The 19,202-nt window shown below is 36.6% G+C and overlaps 1 protein-coding gene across 2 annotated transcripts in view; it reads left to right on the forward strand.

Moving 5' to 3' along the window:
* Tc2n (tandem C2 domains, nuclear) overlaps positions 1-18,668 on the forward strand; it is a 38,117-nt gene extending 19,449 nt beyond the window's left edge. The window contains exons 7-14 of one of the 2 annotated variants that reach the window (XM_042692765.1): positions 2,061-2,152; positions 3,874-3,949; positions 4,482-4,582; positions 4,962-5,078; positions 8,341-8,532; positions 14,477-14,591; positions 15,274-15,473; positions 18,369-18,668. In XM_042692765.1, coding sequence (XP_042548699.1) covers positions 2,061-2,152; positions 3,874-3,949; positions 4,482-4,582; positions 4,962-5,078; positions 8,341-8,532; positions 14,477-14,591; positions 15,274-15,473; positions 18,369-18,479 — 1,004 coding nt within the window. In that variant the 3' untranslated portion in view covers positions 18,480-18,668. Of the gene's footprint in view, positions 1-2,060; positions 2,153-3,873; positions 3,950-4,481; positions 4,583-4,961; positions 5,079-8,340; positions 8,533-14,476; positions 14,594-15,273; positions 15,474-18,368 lie in introns of those variants that run through there. The other variant, XM_042692766.1, reaches the window with a different exon arrangement.
* Positions 18,669-19,202: the final 534 nt, after the last annotated feature.

The raw sequence follows: 19,202 nt of genomic DNA on the forward strand, positions 1-19,202 counted from the left end.
TCAGGTCTTCAGCTTAAGGCAGTGCTCTACCATTTAAGCCACAGCACCACTTCTGGCTTTTTCTGCTTATGTAGTGCTGAGGAATGGAACCCAGGGCCTCATGCATGCAAGGCAAACACTCTTCCACTGAGCCACCTTCCCAGCCCTTAATAAAATATTTTTAAAAAGAAAAAAGAGCCAGGTACCCGTGGCTCACACCTATAGTCCTAGCTATTCAGGAGGCTGAGATCTGAGGATTGCAGTTCAAAGCTAGCCTGGGCAGGAAAGTCTGTGAGACTCTTATCTCTAATTAACCACCAGAAAACCAGAAGTGGTGCTGTGGCTCAAGTGGTAGAGCGCTCACCTTGAGCTGAAGAGTGCAGGGACAGCGTGTCAGCCCAGAATTCAAACCCCACAACCAACAAAAAGAAAAAGAAAAAAGATTAATGCATTGTGTTTGTCGGTAGCTCCAAAATCCATTTTTTCCTATTTTTAAAGTTTTGTTTTTAAGTTATTTTGTGCATATTTTATGTATTAGCTATTCAAGTGAATTCTGGAACACCTATTAATAAGCTTTTTTTCTTCAATCTGAATCGCTTAAATTTAAGAGCTTACAATGTAATTAGAAATATAAAACTTTCAGTTTCTTATCAGTTATAGGCTACTTTATGTGCTTCCACTTTATAAAATTATCACAACTTTTCAAATCTTTGATACAAATCTGGGTCATTCATATATGTGTGTATGCAGACAGGAGGTAGATACATAGATATCATTCGACCACTGAATTCAGAGTAAGATATTGAATAAAGAAAGAATATTTACTGAGGTACCTACTCTGTTCTTGAATGTACATTTGGAAGATGGAGTTTGTTTATTTTCCAATTTAAAATGTGCTGAGTGCCCACTAAGTAACTGAATTGCACTCAGCACAGAGTACTTATGTACTCTTAGATTATTCTCAAATGAAAATTTGAGAATGTAAACAAAAAAACCTGTTTATGACTCTAAAAAATGTGTTGTTTCTATTTAGTTGTTTCAAACAAAAGGAAAATCATTGAAAAATGTTTTAGATTTCACCAGAAAACTTTATTATGTAGATTTTCATATGACGTATACAATATGTTCTACTAGGAACTTAGCTTATGATGAAACTCTGTGCTTCATTTTCATTTTCAATTTTTTTTTCATTTAGTGGTTGTGGGATATGAACTCAAGGCTTTGTGCTTGTTAAGCAGGTACTCTATCACTTGAAACACACTTCCATCCCTTCTGCAGTTATTTTTCAGATAAGTCTTTTTTGCCCAGGAGAGCTTTCCACCATGTTGGGATACAGGCACATGCCACCATAACCTACTGTTTTTGTTTTTGTTTTTTCTTTTGTCAGTCATGGGGCTTGGACCCGGGACCTGACCTCTGTCCCTGAGCAGTTTTGCTCAAGGCTGATGCTTTACCACTTTGAGCCACAGAGCCACTTCAGTTTTCTAATGGTTAACTGAAGATAAGTCTCACAGACTTTTCTGCCTGGGCTGGCTTTGAACCATGATCCTCAGATTTCAGCCTCCTGAAACAAATTATAAGATTGAGTATTTTTGATAAATTATATAAAGAAGTCAGAATTGATCTTTTTTTTTTCTTTTGGTACTGGGGCTTGAACTCTGGGCCTGGGCTCTGTCCCTGAGCTCTTCAACTCAAGACAAGTGCTCTACCACTTGAGCCACAGCACCGCTTCTGGTTTTCTGGTGGTTTATTGGAGCTAAGAGTCTCACAAACTTTCTTGCCTGGTCTGGCTTTGAACTGGGGGCCTTAAATCTCAGCCTCCTGAGTGGCTAGGATTACAGGTGTGAGCCATCAACTCCCTGCTTGAAAGGAGGATTTGGGGAACTGTTTTGTTTGGACTAGCCTGGAACCACAGCCCTCCCCATTTCAACCTCCCAGGTCTTGCAAGCTTTTTGCCCAGATTGGCCTGCAATCACAGTGCTCCAATCTCTACTTCTCTAATAACCACAGGCATGACCCATCACTGCTCACCTTATTTTCTTTCCTATAAAAAGCAATACTTTTCTCTTGTCCCTTTGTAGTTTGTGATTTAAGGACCAGCAAGCTTCCTGGGTCCCCTGGGCTAAGCAAATCTATGTTTGATCTTACAAGTTCATCTCAGAGATTCACCCAGGTAAAGTAATATTATTTCAAAACTAAAATTGTGTGATTTTTTTCAAATTAAAAATTCTGAAAGGTGTGAATTACATTAGATATTACAAATTTTCCTGTGATATATCCATGCTAATATCTGAAGAGTAAACACTTGACATTTTCCAGATGCATTCATTATTTTAAGAAATTCTTAGTTAACTAATAAAAAGTAGTGTTTTTCTGTTGTTCATTTTTCAAAAAGTTTATATTTCTCAGTTTGTATATACATAAGGAATCGTTATACAGGTAGAATTCAAAATGGTATAGTTAAAAATGGTTATTTAATTTTCCTTATGAAACAAACTAGTTACTAAGAGTGTTTCTTTTCAGATGTAGTAATTGCTGATGGTTTTTGAAATGGAATTGTGAATTTTCTGATACTTTAAAGATGTTTCGTTTTTAGTGCAAATAAACTATTTGAAATTAGTAACTATTATAATTAGGAAACAGAGATAAGCAAAGCAAAAAAAGAAATCATTGGTATTTCTGTAAATGAAAGCAGGAACGCTCGAAAATGTGTGTGTGTGTGCACGTGTGTGCTTGTGTGCTCGATACTTGTAGACTTCAATGTGAAAATAAAATGGAAGTGTATTCTAAGTCATTCACAAAAATTCTTACCTGAGATAATTCTTTATAGCATTAGTCTTTGAACAAGTATAGAATTGTTTGGAGAGGTTGTTAAAATACACACTGTCAGGCTCCAAATCCAAGTTTTAATTTAGTAACCCAGCGATGTGACCTGAGGATGCATGTGTGTGCGTGTGTGTGTGCGTGCGTGCATGGGTATGCCAGCATGTGCCAGTCCTGGGGCTTGAACTCAGGGTCTGGGCAATGTCCCCTGAGTTTTTTTCTCAAGGCTAGCACTGCCACAGCTCCACTTCTGGCTTTTTGTTAGTTAATTAGAGACAAGAATCTCATGAACTTTCCTTCCTGGACTAGCTTCCAACCATGATCATCAGAACTCAGCCTCCTGACTGGCTAGGATTATAGTGACAGGTGCCCAGCTGGGACCTGAGTTTTATTTGTACCAACCTCCTAAGTGCTGCTGTGTTTTGATTTTCAATAATGATTTTTAAGTATGAAATTTAAGAAATTATCTGTTAAAAACTAAACCAAAAATAAAGCCTTTTCAGTTTATTATCTTGTAAAATATTTAAGAGTTATCTGTTAACCATGTGCAGAGAAAGCTTTTTATCCCTCTACTATACAAAAATGAGGGCCAAGCATGGAGGTACATGTTTGTAATCCCAGCTACTTAGGAAGTGGAGATAGGAGGATGGTGATCTGAGGCTGTCACAGGTAAATGATAAGAGCCTATTTGAAAAACAAACTGAAAGCAAAAGAAGGACTGTATATAGCTTGAGTGGTAGAGGACTTTCTTAGCAAGAGCAAGACCTTGAATTTAATCTTCAGTACCGTGACCAATAATTAACAATATAGTTATAGTGTATGTAATAATATAATAATTATTATGTATGCTATAAATATATAATATATTGTTATATTCTATAATTGTTAATTATATATTATATAATTATAGGTAGGTATTACATTAATAATAACTATGATGATGATGATAGTAGGAGGTTCTGACCACTAATACTACCAAAATGATTAGCATGCAGTTTGACACTAGGGTGATTATTGGGGCATATCAAGTTTGATACGCAATTTTTAACTAAAGGAATTTTTTATTTGTAGAGACATGACTCACTGTCCAGTATACCTAGTAGTTCTTCTTCAAGGAAAAACTCTCAAGGCAGTAACAGAAGCCTGGGTAAGAAATCAATAATCCTATTTTTATAATAAGAGAATTATTTCTGCTCAGTATTAATTAAAAAATTTATTATGTAAAAAGTGATATAAATTACACAATTATATCTATATTGGTGGAATTAACAGCACTGTATAGTCTGTATAGTGATCCATTTCTCAGTGTTCAGACTTGAGTGACTCTTTTTAAAAAATGAAGCATTAAATATCCTTTGTTTATTTTAAAGTATATGAATGAACTTCCAGAATCGTGTGGTTTTAAGGCCTTATAAATGTTATTTGGGAAGCTTTTTTAGAGTTTTAACTTAAATTCTTCACCCTACATCTGCTTATATTTTTAAGCCATGTACCTTGTATACTGTATTTTATCCATGTCACTTCAATAAAAACATAGAAATGTGTTTTTGTTTATTAAATTGAGAACTTTAAAAAATAATTGTTACATCTTTTTCAACAGTGCTCTTAAAATTGGGTTGTATCAAAGGTTAATTGGGTCAAGGGATTGATTATTGAAATCTTTGTCTTTTCACATTCAGATACAATTACTCTATCAGGAGATGAAAGAGATGTTGGGAGATTGAATGTGAGATTGTTTTATAATTCTTCAGTAGATCAGATCTGGATCACAGTTCTCCAGGTAAATTGGAATAGTTAACACCAACCCTTATTGCAAAATTGAGTCTTTACTCCTGTAAATAGTTCTTGTTGCCCTCTTTTGGGGAAAGAGCCCTTCCCCAGAAGAACTGACATCAAAGTTTAAGAAGGTAGTTGCATCTAAGAAAACAAATCTGTGGTGTGAGTGATGTTTTAACTTTAAGAAGGAAATTGAGTAAATCTATAATACTTGATGTCAAAAATATTTCAATGTAGATGAAGTACATGAATGTACATGAACTCTTACAATTAAAATAGCTAAAAGTTAGCTTGAAAACTTGCCTAATGTCTTTAACTCAAATCAAATATTAGTATTTGCCAGTGTCTTTTGTAAAATTTAAACTCTACTTTAAAATTTTCAGTGTAGGGATTTATGCTGGCCTGCTAGTTATGGAGATGCTCCCACCATCTGTGTAAAAGGAGTTCTAACATTGTCCAAGCCAGTGCATTTCAAGTCCTTGGCTAAGGAGGCTTCCAATGTAAGTGGCTGTTTGTATTTGAGTTTCTTTTCTGCTTTCCTCATGTATTGGATTTATCTGTGTAAAGCATAAAAGTGAAAAAAAAAGGTTTTATTTAGGGAAACTAAAAATGATGTACTTTTGCTTTTATGCAGTTCTTGATTTTTTAAAATTTTTTATTGTAAAGATACTATACAGAGGGTTACAGTTACATGAGCAAGGTAATGAGTGCACTTCCTATTGAGCATTATTACCCCCTACCATCCCTTCCCTCCCTACCAGTTCTTGCTTTTTAAAGATAATTTTGCAACCCCCCTCCAAATTTAATATTTTATTGTTTACTATTAAGGTGTATTTAAAATTTTGAATCACTAGAACATATATAAAGAATATTACCAGTAACTAAGAAGCCTATTATTCTTGTATAAAAAGAAAAAAATGGCTGGATGCCATTCCAGTGGCATCTCCTAGCTACTCAGGAGACTGAGATCTGAAGATCACAGTTCAAAGCCAGCCCAGGCAGGAAGGTCCATGAGACTCTCATCTCCAATTAACCAACAAAAAGTGGAACTTTGGTTCAAGTGGTAGAGCTCTAACCCTGAGCACAAAAGCTCAGGGACAGTGCCCAGGCCCTGAGCTCAAGCCCCAAGACTGGTGCAAAAAGGAAAAGAAAAAAAGTGTGCATTTTCATCTTCTCTTGCCCCTAATGCACTTGGGCTTTGGAAAATAATTATACACTTGAAATTAATCTCTTTTAAGTGCTTCCAGTTATTATAATTGGAGGACTTAAAATCCTGAGTTTGATTTTATCCATTCTTGTTTTCACATAAATTTAACTAGATGTTTATTGTTGCCCTTTGGTATGTGCAAATAAAAAGTATGTTGTAAAAGAACATATTGTTTAAAATGAACAATTTTTTTTTTTTTTGGTGGGGTCAGGAGGGAGCTCCGGTTGTGGGAACTGAACTCTGAGCCTGAGTGCTGTCCCTCAGCTCTTCAGCTCATGGCTAGCACTCTACCACTTGAGCCACAGAGCCACTTCCGGCTTTTTTCTTTTTGCTTATGTGGTGCTGAGGAATCGAACCCAGAGCCTCATGCATGCAAGGCAAGCACTCTACCACTGAGCCACCTTTCCAGCCCAAAATGAACAGATTTGAATAACTAATAAACATGAAAAAAATTGCTCTCACTTTAACATAGAAACACAAATTCAGATTACATAAGGTACTTTCTCTTCTTTTTCATGTTAGAATTAGGAAATATAAATTTAGAGCTTACAAGTTTTTGGAAAATTTTTGCTTTTTGTTGCTGTTACTTTTTTTGCTGGTCCAGGGGCTTGAACTCTGGGCCTGATCTTCTTTTGCTCAAGGCTAGCACTCTACCACTTGAACCATAGCCCCACTTCTGGCTTTTTCTGAATAGTTTATTGGAGATAAGAGTCTCACAGACTTTCCTGCAGAGGCTGGCTTCAAACTGCAATTCTCAGATCTCAGCATCCTGAGTAGCTAGGACTATAGACATGAGCCACTGCCACCCAGCTTAATATTTGTTGGTTTTTTAATTTTATTATTTTTATACTATGTGAAAACATAGTAATTCTACTTGGATTCTGCTCCATGGAAATAATCTAGAATGCAAATAGGAACATATATAAAATATTCTTGGTAGTTTTGTTCACAATGGAAAAGTTGAAAACAATTTAACCTCTCACAGAGGACTGATTGGGAGATCTGATGGTGTATATATATGTATTCATTTGCTAGAGTTCCTGTAAAAAAAGAACTATACTTTTTTTTTCAAACAAAGAAATTTTGGGCTGAGGTTGTAGCTCAGTGATATGGTACTTACCTATCATCTGTGAATCCCTGGTTTTAATTCCCATACTACAAGAAGAGGAAAGGGCAGAAATAGATCTTTCACAGTTTCAGAAGTCTAAAATTGAGGTGTTAACAGTGTTGGTTCCATGCCTGTCTCCTGTGTTTGTGACAACCAGTAATTCTTGGCACTCCTCATTTCTTGGCTTGTATAAACCTAACTCTAGTCTCTTCTTCCATCTTTCCATGGCCTTCTTCCTAGTCTTTTTCTCTTCACATAGTCATCTTCTTACAAAGACACTAATAAGAGATCTGCCCTGTTCCAGTATTAACTTGGCCACCCTTATCCTCAGTGGTCCTGTTTCCAAGGGAGCTCACATTCTGAGGAGTTGGAAGCTAAGACTTCAGCATGTCTTTTTGGAAATATGACTCTATGTGATGGAACACTAAGCAGCTATGAATTGTTCCTATTTAGGGAGAACTTTTAAGGAATTGGAAAAATGCTGTTAATAAATGGAAAAGGATAAAAAAATCAAAATTGTGTATCAGAATCTTGCTTTATGAAAATACGTATCATAGAAAGACTAGGTAGAATTAAATTTTAACTCTGGTTAAAATCTGAACACTCAAGTATAAACACTTTGTGAATTTAAGCATTTTTACTTTTTGATTTTCAAATAAAACTAAGGTAACAGGGAAAGTTAGGAATAAACGTTATTAATGTTAAAACCTGTTAAAAATTCTTTTTAATTTTATTTTTCAAACAAATGTGAAAAATCTGCAGTAAAGTACACTTGCTTAATCTATAAGATTTTAACATGTTTTTGTGTTGTACTGGTATGGTCATATAATCTTCAGGGTTTAAAAGAAAAAGCTTACTGTATGGGAGACAATTGTGACTGTGCAGACATGAGCATTTATAAGAGTGAAAATTTAGGCCCAGTAGCCAAAATAATTGGCCATTTACATTTTCTTTTCAGAAAGAGGCACTAAAGTTTGAAAGAAAGAAGTACATAGCAGAGTCTAGTATTCTTTATAATGAAAGAAATAATTCCAGGCTTTTTGTGTGACTGTTAGATGCTAGATACCAAGTGCTCCGCATTTGAAATTAGCACACATTATTCTCATCAAGTATTCTCATTAACTGTTGAAAAATCATGGTGAGTAGCAGGAAAGATAACAGAACCAAAATGAAAAACTAGACTTATTTTCAAAAAGAGAAAACTGATTCTGATAAGCCTGGTGTTGAGATTAATCTGAATTCCTAAATAATTGTAAGATTAAATTGTGATGTTAAAGAAGGTAGAATTCAGGATAACTATGGAAAAAGAAGTAATAGACATTGTTTTTATTTACATTAAAAATATATTTGTTGTTTTTGTGAAAAAGACTAGGTATTCTTTTCCCGGATTAAAAAGTATTATTTTATAATGGCAAACATACATTTTGTTTTCTTATTTCTTTTTAAGGTTATTGAATTTATGGAAACTTTTGTATTTTCTATTAAACTACAAAATTTGCAAACTGTGAGACTGGTATTTAAGATTCAAACCCAGACTCCCAGAAAGAAAACCATTGGAGAATGTTCCCTATCACTCAGAACTCTCAGCACACAGGAAATGGATTACTGTTTGGATATTATACCACCTTCAAAGATTTCTGTAAGTGATAATAGTCTGCAGTGTCATAACTACTTCCTATTTAAGAATGGTTTAATATATAGATTTTTGTTTGTTGGAAAATAACTGGAAAATTATGGACTATTAGAGGATTAGAAAAGTGCCTGGCTAGAATGGAAGTTTTTACAGCTAATGTTTTTAGTGAAAAATATAAATTTGTGTGTGTGTGTGTGTGTGTGTGTGTTCTATATGGTTTTTTGTTTTGTTTTGCCAGTCATGGGGCTTGAACTTGGGGCCTGGGCATGGTCCATGTCAAGGCTAGTACACTACTACTTTGAACCACAGCACTACTTCTGGTTTTCTGGTAGTTAATTGGAGATAATCTCATGGACTTTCTTGTCCAGGCTGACTTTGAACCCTGATCCTCAGATCTCAGCTTCCTGAGTAACTAAGATTACAAGCATGAGCCACCAGCACCCAGCTAAATTGAATTTTGTTCTATATATTTCATTATTTTTTGATACCTGATACTTGCTTCTTTCAGCCAACCAGCCAAGCATTGTTATTAAAGTATTTAGAGGGCTGGGAAGGTGGCTCAGTGGTAGGGCACTTGCCTTGCATGCATGAGGCCCTGAGTTCGATTCCTCAGCACCACATAAGCAAAAAGAAAAAAAGCTGGAAGTGGCTGTGGCTCAAGTGGTAGAGTGCTAGCCTTGAGCTGAAGAGCTGAGGGACAGCACGCAGGCCCAGAGTTCAGGCCCCACAACCGGACCCAAAAAATAAATAAAATATTTAGAAATCCCTAATGGTTGATAACATGTGTCATGATGACATTTATAGATATCAATTACAATTTTTATATGATCAAACATAAATGTGCTTTTCAGATTATATAGGATTTATTATACCTCTTCCAGTAATATTTAGGATGACTTGAAATGCTCTTTTTTTTTTGGGTCCGGTCGTGGGTCTGAACTCTGGGCCTGGGCGCTGTCTCTCAGCTCTTCAGCTCAAGGCTAGCACTCTACCACTTGAGCCACAGCGCCACTTCCGGCTTTTTTCTTTTTGCTTATGTGGTGCTGAGGAATCGAACCCAGGGCCTCAGGCATGCAAGGCAAGCGCTCTACCACTGAGCCACCTTCCCAGCCCCTCTTGAAATGCTCTTAACCCTGGGAATCACCTGGGAACCCAACCCAATAAAATTAAGATTTCTTGTAATTTCTTGTAGTTTTCAAAAGTTTTCAGATGATTCTAATGTGTAATCTAGCTTAAGAACCACCAAATTGGTGGAGAAATTGGAGACTTAAAAACAAAAACCAAAAAAAAAAAACACTAAAAATTACTATATCTGGTCAGAAGAGTTGAACTTTGTGTGTGTGTATATATTTGGTTTTTTGCCAGACGAAGGGCTTGAACTCAAGGCCTGAGCTGTCCCTGAGCTTTTGCTCAAGGCTAGCTCTGTACTACCTGAGCCACAGTTTCATTTCCAGCTTTTTAGTAGTTAATTGGAGATGAGAGTCTCATGGACTTTACTGAATTCAGCAGAAGTGAAGATATTTTCTGAGAAATGGAAACGTAAATGGAGACTTTACATGAGTGATTATAGCCAGATTTCATCTGACATTTTAATCTGTCAGAAGTCTTATAAGCAACCTGTATATCTACTGAATGCCAGTTATGAGGGATACAAGATTGATATCTTGAAAGAAGAACATTTGGACTTTTCTGAACCAGTGAATATATGTTACTAAATGTTGATGTTTTATATTATTGGCTAAGGCATATGATATGCATTGTTTCATGTGAGAAAGTAGATATTCTAATTGAAGGAACATTGAAGTAACTACACTTATATGCCCATCAACAGTGACAGCTGTTCACCGTGAATATTGATTTAGAACTAATACTTTTTTCTCAGTAGAATTCTTGACTTGACCAATAGTGATGTGTTTGCTTCAGAGCTTAAATTTTTGCGTTGAATGATATGAAAGAGACCAAGTTTGCCTGAAGAAATAGCCGACCTTTATAAGGATTTACCTAATGGCTGACTCATTGCTAAGTGACTTAAGTCTGTGCTCTGTCATCCCTGATATGGAGCACTTGTCTGAGTCCTTCCAGCTCGTTGTTAAAGAGTCACATCTGTCTCTAGGGTCAGCTCTCTGAACTCTGCCATGCAGTGTCACCCTAAAGAGAGCCTCTCAAGCATCACCAGATGATGTTTTTCTTTAATTACGCTTCATATTTCTCCCTTCTCTCTTTCTCCCTCCCTCCCTTCTCTATCTCTCTTCTCTCCTCTCTCTCTCTTTTCTCTCCTTTCTCCTCTCTTTTCTCAGATCTCTGCCTTTTAAGTAGCTAGGATTATAGATGTAGGCCACCAATGCTTGGCAAAATATTTCATTTTTAATAATCCTTGGAAAGCTAATGAAGTTTTCTTCCCAAAATGAGGCATGATTCAGGAGCAGAAATCATATCTTCTGCCTTCCTCACTTTTGTGCTCATCAAATGCAGTAAATATATACTTGCCCTTTGGAATTTTTAAGTTTTAAGTGATTATGAAATTAAAACTGGGTATATGTGTTGGTACATGCCTGTACTCCCAGCACTTAGAGGCTAATGTAAGAGGACTGTGGGTTCAAGGTTGGCTTGCATTACATAGGAAGACCCTGTCTCAGAAAACACAACAAGAGGGGCTAGAAGCTTGGCTCAATAGTAGAGCACCTGTCCTAGCAAGTACAAGGCCCTGAGTTCAAACCTTAGTACAAAATTATTTTTTTAAAAGATACAAAGCCAGGTGCCAGTGGTTCATGCATATAATCCTAGCTACTAAGGAGGCTAAGATCTGAAGATTCTGGTTCAAAGCCAGCCCAGGCAGGAAAGTCCATGAGACTCTTATCTCTAAAGAAACAAAAACAAAAACTAGAAAACTGGCAGTGGCACTGTGGCTCAAGTGGTAGAGCGCTCACCTTGAGCTGAAGAGCGCAGTGACAGCACCCAAGCCCAGAGTTCAGGCCCCACAACTGACAAATAAATAAAAAGATACAGTGTAATGACACACAGCTATGGTCTCAGCTACTTAGGAGAGAAGTAGGAAGATTACAGTATGATGCCAACCAATACAAAGTGAGCAAGACCCTACCTGAAAAACAAACTTAAAAACCCTATTACTGCCAAAAAGGGAAAGGGAACCTACTTCGAGTAGTTTTTAATTGTTTGAATTAATGTCCTGCAACATAAAGTAGATTTGTAAAATAATTTTGGAAAGTAGAAAGATGGTGGCAAGCCATTACCAAAGGTTGCTTTGTTTTGTGAGTGAACCATACCAATTATTAACAATAAGGAAAATTTGCCATTGTTAGGTCTTTTGATAAGTGTTTAAGCATGGGTATAAAATAATAGCAAAAAACCATAAAGCTATGGTTTTAACTGTGTTTTGTACACCATATCTTTCTTAATATCTCGATTTAAATGCCAGAGGCTTTGTTGCCTAAGCTGGCCTCAAATTCTCAATCTTCCTGCCCACACAGAAAATTTTCCTTTTTTTGGTGAGCAAAGATTTTACTTTATATATGGCTATCAAATAGTTGATAAGTAAAGTTACTCATCCACTCTAATGTAGATTAAGCATCAACTCACTTATTAGAAGTCAGCCTTTCTTTTATCATCAATTTATACATTTCCAAGAAGACATCAACCCAACAGTTCAGATTTACATATTAATCAATCCATTTTTCATTATCTTTTGATTTTTGTCTTTATAATTTATAGGTTTTATTATCTTTAAGTAGTGGTACAAAGGGGTTTCAACTCAACATATGAATTTATTCATCCAATGCACCTTGATCAGTGTCTTTCCTCTCATCATCCCCCCTTTTCTGGATTTCTTGCAGTATGTCAGTGTTAAAAGAGAATCATGTTTTAAGGAAATCCCAGGCTTCAATGGCACATACACAGGAAAGTTTGTTTTGTTTGCTTTGTGGTTGTTTACCAATAAACCAATTATTGCAGAATACAGGACAATGATCAAATACAGAATAAACCTTTTTGTAAAATGTCAATATGCTAGCTATTCTTTAACTTAATTGGAATCAGTACTAGCAAAAACTTTGGGGTCTATCTGTGCCAATTCCTGGGAAGAGTTGTAATGTTATGTCCTTGTTTTATTCCCATTCTTACTCCTTAGTGTATGAACAATAATGTTTTTGTTTTTGGACAGTTTTTGTTCTCTTGTTTTTACTCCAAGGATCTTAAAATCCACTTAAGTAGGATTCTTTGTGTTGTATTTCACAAACATCATCAGTTTTATTTTGCTATTGATAAGTAATACTAAAGAGTATGTTTTAATGTTTTCCCTTGCCTCCTTCATTTTTCTGTTTGCCTCAGGTTTTCTTTGACACTTTCCTCATTATTTACTGCCTAGTCACCTTGACAAGCCTCCTCCTTGCCAGCTTTCTTTGGCTTGTTTCCATTTAGAAGAGTAACTCAACTCAATCCACAATTGTGTTTATGCAATAATACTCTTTGTCTTCTAACTTTGGTAGAATCTTCCCTAATTTCTAAAATTATAAAACATAACTCCTATCTATAGCTCTTTTGACATGTTTTGTGTTGTTAAAAATAAATGAGCTGAGTGCCAGTGGCTCATTCTTGTAATCCTAACTACTCAGGAGGCTAAGATCTAGAGGGAGGCTCAAAGCCAGCTAAACAAGAAAACCCATGAGATTCTTTTTTTTTTGGGTCCGGTAGTGGGCCTGAACTCTGGGCCTGGGCACTGTCCCTCAGCTCTTCAGCTCAAGGCTAGCGCTCTACCATCTGAGCCACAGCGCCACTTCCAGCTTTTTTCTTTTTGCTTAAGTGGTGCTGGGGAATCGAACCCAGGGCCTCAAGCATGCAAGGCAAGCGCTCTACCACTGAGCCACCTTCCCAGCCCCGAATATTAAGTGATATTTCTTTTTTTTTCTTTTTGCTTATGTGGTGCTGGGGAATCGAACCAAGGGCCTCATGCATGCAAGGCAAGCGCTCTACCACTGAGCCACCTTCCCAGCCCCTACCCATGAGATTCTTATCTCCAATTAACTACCCAAAACCTGGAAACGGTGCTGTGGCTCAAGGTGGTAAGCTTTAGCCTTGAACACAAAAGCCTTAGGGACAGTGCCCAGGCCCTGAGTTCAAGCCTCAGTACTGGTGTGTGTGTGTGTGTGTGTGTGTGTGTGTGTGTGTGTGTGTGTGTGTGTGTGTGTGTGTGTGTGTGTGTGTGTGTGTGTGTGTGTGTGTGTGTGTGTGTGTGTGTGTGTGTGTGACACACAGAGTAATTGAGTCAAGTGATGGCTCACACGTACTACTCAGGAGGCTGAGATCTTAGGATTACAGTTCAGTCAGCCCACACTTAGAACAGAAAAGTTCATGAAACTCTTATTTTCAATTAACCACCAAATAGCCACAAGTGGAGCTGTGGCTCAAGTGGTGGATCCTCAGCCGTGAACAGAAAAGCTCAGGAACAGTATCCAGGCCCTGAGTTTAAGCCCCAGTACCAGCAACAGTAAAAAGAAGTGGTCTAGAGTCATGGCTCAAGTTGTAGAGCATCTGTAGAGCAAGTATGAAGCCATAAATTCAGTACCCAGTACTGTAATAATATTATGATTCAGTTTTTTATCAGCAATTAATCCTTTTGAAAGTTTGTTGGTTTTTTTTGGGAAATGGGCCATTTTTTCAGTAACACTGCTTAGAAATATAATTTTTTTCAGTTGTCTTTCGTTGTCACTGATTTTGAAGTTCAGTATATTAAGTATTTTCAAAATCTACACAATTGAATTTATTTGTAGAATCTGTTATTTATATTTATAACCTTTACATAGATATACAGCTTTCAGTGTCAACAGAAATAGCAATGCTTTGAAAATTTTTAACTGTTGTCCTTTATCTTTGAATTTTTGAAATATCCTTAAACTTTATTATGAAGTACTGAATGATACATTTTTATGAGATGCAGGTGTGCCATGCGGAACTTGAATTGGGAACTTGTTTTCAAGCAATAAACAGTAGGATTCAGCTACAAATTCTTGAGGCGCAGTACCTTCCAAGCTCATCAACACCTCTGACTTTGAGTAAGTATATCTATCAGTCATTCAAATCTCATGTAGTGAGGTACAATTGGAAAAGAGTCAAGAGACCAGTGGATTAAGGTCTTTGCCTTTAACAGAAGTAAATCAGGGATTGGGATACTTTGGCTGACTAGGCCTGATTCACTTGGCCATTCTTAGAGGTGAAGTCTGAGGTTCTACTCAAGGCCTAAGAGGGAATAAAATGTGCTCCTTTTTCTCATATTGGCACTTTTAGTGTACGTCTTAGGTTTAAAGTATTTTTCTCATTACCAATTATTTTTTATTCTGTCGCTAATAGTGGGGAAGAATATCCATCTCTACCAAAGTTACAATGATTTAGGAAGGTTTCCAAGTAATTGCTTATTAAACAATTATTAACTGTTTGGAAACCACAAAAAATGAAAATGGCTCCATTTTCCTACCAAAAGAAGGAAACTGTCTGAAAGCAGGCAAACACAGTGATGTCCACTATACCTGGAAAGATTAGCATTCAACTCAAGAAGTTGAACAACAAACACAAGGAAAGTAAAAGTCAAGTTTTAAAGAGAAAGTAGAGATTGATAAATGTAGAGACAAGACCAAAGATATAATAAAATCAAAAGCTTTTTTTCTATGAAAGGACCATTAAAATAGATACGTGACATTTTAAATGAAATTTTACAAATCAAAATTCTTTGTTTTGCAGGTTTTTTTGTGAAGGTGGGAATGTTTAGCTCAGGAGAATTGATTTATAAGAAGAAGACACGCTTGCTGAAGGCCTCCAGTGGGAGAGTGAAGTGGGGAGAAAGTATGATTTTCCCACTCATACAGACTGAAAAAGAAATTGTTTTTCTCATTAAGCTTTATAGTCGAAGCTCTGTAAGAAGAAAACATTTTGTAGGCCAGGTTAGTAGTGGGGGGATTATCTTTATTTTCTGCTTTTAGTTTTTTTTATGCATTTAAGCAGTTGGTTAGCAAAAAGGAATACAATATAAAACTATTAAAGTAAGATTCTTCAGCCTCACATAAAATTCAGTGCAAAAATTCTTGTCAGGTATTTTTTTTTTAGCTTTTGTATGAGTAGTTTAAGTTTCTGAGCTATCAGGCTGATTTTTAAACCTGTGTGTTCAACTTTACCAACCAAGATAAGTTTTTTTTTTGTAGGCACTGTCTCATTCTTTGTGGAAGGAGGAACATTGTATATTTAAATCTAATTTCTTAAGGCTTTAGGTATCACATTTACTTGATTCTGTTTCACCTTCCACTTAATGCTTACCACAAGCACTTTTTATGTGTCATTGAGTGACTTATATTAAATCCCTAGAAAACATCAGTTTTTCATAGTGATTGTAATAATCTCTAGATAGTCACTACTGTGGTCTATATTGGTTGATTTAAAAGGTTGGTGGGTTTTGTTTTTGCGTGTACTGGGGTTGGAACTCAGTGTGTCACATTCACTCAGTTTGCTTTCTCAGCTTTTGCCCTACCAGGTGAGCCACACCTTCAGCTCAGCTTTTTGCTGGTTATTTTGGAGATAGAGTCTTAGAAGCATTTTTGCTCAGGGTGGCTTTGCATCTCAACCCTCCAGATCTCAGCCTCCTGAGTTGCTAGGGTTACAGTAATGAGAAATGAGCACTGTTGCCCAGCATTTTTTTTGGTCAGTTGTGAGACTTGAACTCAGGACCTAGACGCTGTCCCGGAGCTTTTTTGTACAAGGTTAATAGTGTCCTACCACTTTAAGCCACAGAGCCACTTCCAGTTTTCTGGTGATTAATTGGAGATAAGAGTCTCATGGACTTTCTTGCCTGATCTGGCTTTGAACCATGATCCCCAGATCTTTTTTTTGGGGGGGGGGGGTCCGGTCGTGGGCATGAACTCTGGGCCTGGGCGCTGTCCCTCGGGTCTTCAGCTCAAGGCTAGCACTCTACCACTTGAGCCACAGCGCCACTTCCGGCTTTTTTTTTCTGCTTATGTGGTACTGAGGAATCGAACCCAGGGCCTCACGCATGCAAGGCAAGCGCTCTACCACTGAGCCACCTTCCCAGCCCGATCCCCAGATCTTAACCTCCAGAGCTGCTAGAATTATAGGCGTGAGCCACTAGCACCCAACTTTGCCAAGCATCCTTTTATCTTCATCTTAATTTACAATTATTTGTGCCACATTTAAATCACATGTATTCTATTGGTATAACAGTCCTACCTAGGGGGCTGAGAAGGTGGCTTGAGCTAGTCTTGAGCTGAAGAGCTGAGAGACAGCGCCCAGGCCCTGAGTTCAGGCCCCACGATCAAAAAAAAAAAAAAGTCCTACCTAAGCAAGATGTAACAGTCTATATGAAGCATCAAATTATATGTATGAATTCTCAAAAATTGAGCCAAGTGCTAGTGGCTCATGCCTGTAATCCTAGTTACTCAGGAGGTTGAAATCTGAGGATCATGGTTCAAAGCCAGCCCAGGCAGGAAAGTTTCTGAGACTCTTATCTCTAGTAAACTACCAGAAAACTGGAAGTGGCACCATGGCTCAAATGGTAGAGCACTAGCCTTGAGCTGAAGAGCTGAGGGTAGCACACAGACCCAGGTTCAAGCCCCAGTACCAACAGAAAAAAAAAAGATCAATTCTGACTTCTTTATATAATTTATCAAAAATATTCAATCTTACAATTTTGTTTCTTCATTAATTTGTATTTGGAAAAGAGTTTGAATTCAAGAATTCAAGTAACATTCTAGACAGCTATGAGGCCTATGACGTCAATTTAATTAAAGTTGTCTGTATTATCAACTATCATGTACAAAGAGTAGGAAATTTACTTTGAGAATCTGTAGGATAACAGTTGTAAAAAGTTCTTTCTGATCACCTGCTCACTATAGCTTCTGTAGTCTCAGGTGTCACCATGATGGCAAATCATATGTGGACTCAAGTTGTCCCCCTCTACCAACTAAAACACTTAACATTACCTAATGTTTTATATATTGTACGATATTATTTAAGGAAAGTTTCTTTATGAAAGTTAAAAATGCTTTAATACCAATGATCTACTCCAATTGTTTGACTTGGAATAATTAGAAACTGAGTCGCAGAAAAGTTAATTCCAAGGTAACAGCATTGTTACGTTAGAGCCAGGGTGAGGATGAAGTTTTTTTTATCCTTGTCCACCTTGTGTGCATGATATACAGCCATTGTGATATCTTGCATTGGCATCACACTTAGTTTTCCCAAGTTAATTTACATTATATAAAGTTACTTAAGTGATAGACACACTATGAGCTGGGCCAGTAGTCAAGCCAATATGCCCAGCTTCTTCTGTTGAAAAAAAAAAAAATCTTGACTTTTCTGCCCAGGAATGATCCGGATCTCTATTTCAGATGCAGCTTCCTATGAAGCTTGGCTGATTGGTTGAAAAGGGGTCTTGTGAACTTTTATGCCCAGCCTGGCCTCAAGCCACAATCCTTCCATTCCCAGCTTCCCAAGTAGTACTCCAGAGTAACTCACTAGGGCCCAGTTCTCAATTTGAATTCCTTTTTTATTTTTATTATTTTAATTTTTGGCAGTACTGGTAGAACTGAGGACCTCATGTTTAGATTCTTAAAAGGTAGTTAGATCATACAAAAGTCATCAGAATGACTAAATAGGCTGAATGTTTTAACATTTCAATGTCAAAGGAAATTATGCCAATTTTTAGAAAACTAGAAAAACATTTAAAATTATATAAACCGAACTTTACAATATCTTTTATCAGTAATTAACTGTTTGAATGTAGTTATCACGATTATGCCACATGAAATGATGATACTATTCCTTTTCAGATCTGGATAAGTGAAGACAGTAACAACATGGAAGCAGTGAAACAATGGAAAGAAACAATTACAAATCCAGAAAAGGTTGTTATCAAGTGGCACAAATTAAATCCGTCTTGAAGACTTCACACATTAATTTGGTGAAGAAGCGACTTCATATTCATTTAGAAGATTTATGATTTCCATTTTGCTAGAATTCATAATTTGATCAGCTATCCAAGGAGAGGAAATGCTTTAAAATGGTGCCAACCATAGACAATAAAATGAAAAGGTAGTATCAGTAGGATATTAAACATTTTACAAAGTCATGAAAATATCCACAATGGATAGGTATTTCTAGATGGTTTTTGCTTTGTTTCTTTTGCTTAAAATTTCAAAATGTAGTATATCAAATCCCTATCAGTGCCATTAAGCATTTAGAAAACTTCACCACTATTTTTTTTTGCTAGGCACATTGACTGGATTTTGGTTCTACTGTTGACATCTTCCTGCAAAATGAACCATTTTAACCATTTTTTTTATATTTGGGGAAAGTTTGTACCCTGTGTTTATAACTTCTTTCTATAAGATATATACTTTCATTTTATATACACTGCTTCAAGAAATTTCAGAAAATTTTTGGAAACTTTAACATTTTTTTTACAAGAATAATGGAAGTGTATTTAGACCCAGAATATGTACATTTTCAAAATTCCCTCCTTCAGTTATGATACAGTTCATCCTAGTTGGTAATTTAAATTGAAATTTTAACATTGTATGAATTATTTTTTTTTTTTGTCGGTTGTGGGGCTTGAACTCTGGGCCTGGGCGCTGTCCCTCAGCTCTTCAGTTCAAGGCTAGTGC

The sequence above is a fragment of the Dipodomys spectabilis genome, unplaced genomic scaffold, assembly GCF_019054845.1.
Source record: "Dipodomys spectabilis isolate Male_0828 unplaced genomic scaffold, ASM1905484v1 ptg000157l, whole genome shotgun sequence".
Lineage (NCBI taxonomy): Eukaryota > Metazoa > Chordata > Mammalia > Rodentia > Heteromyidae > Dipodomys > Dipodomys spectabilis.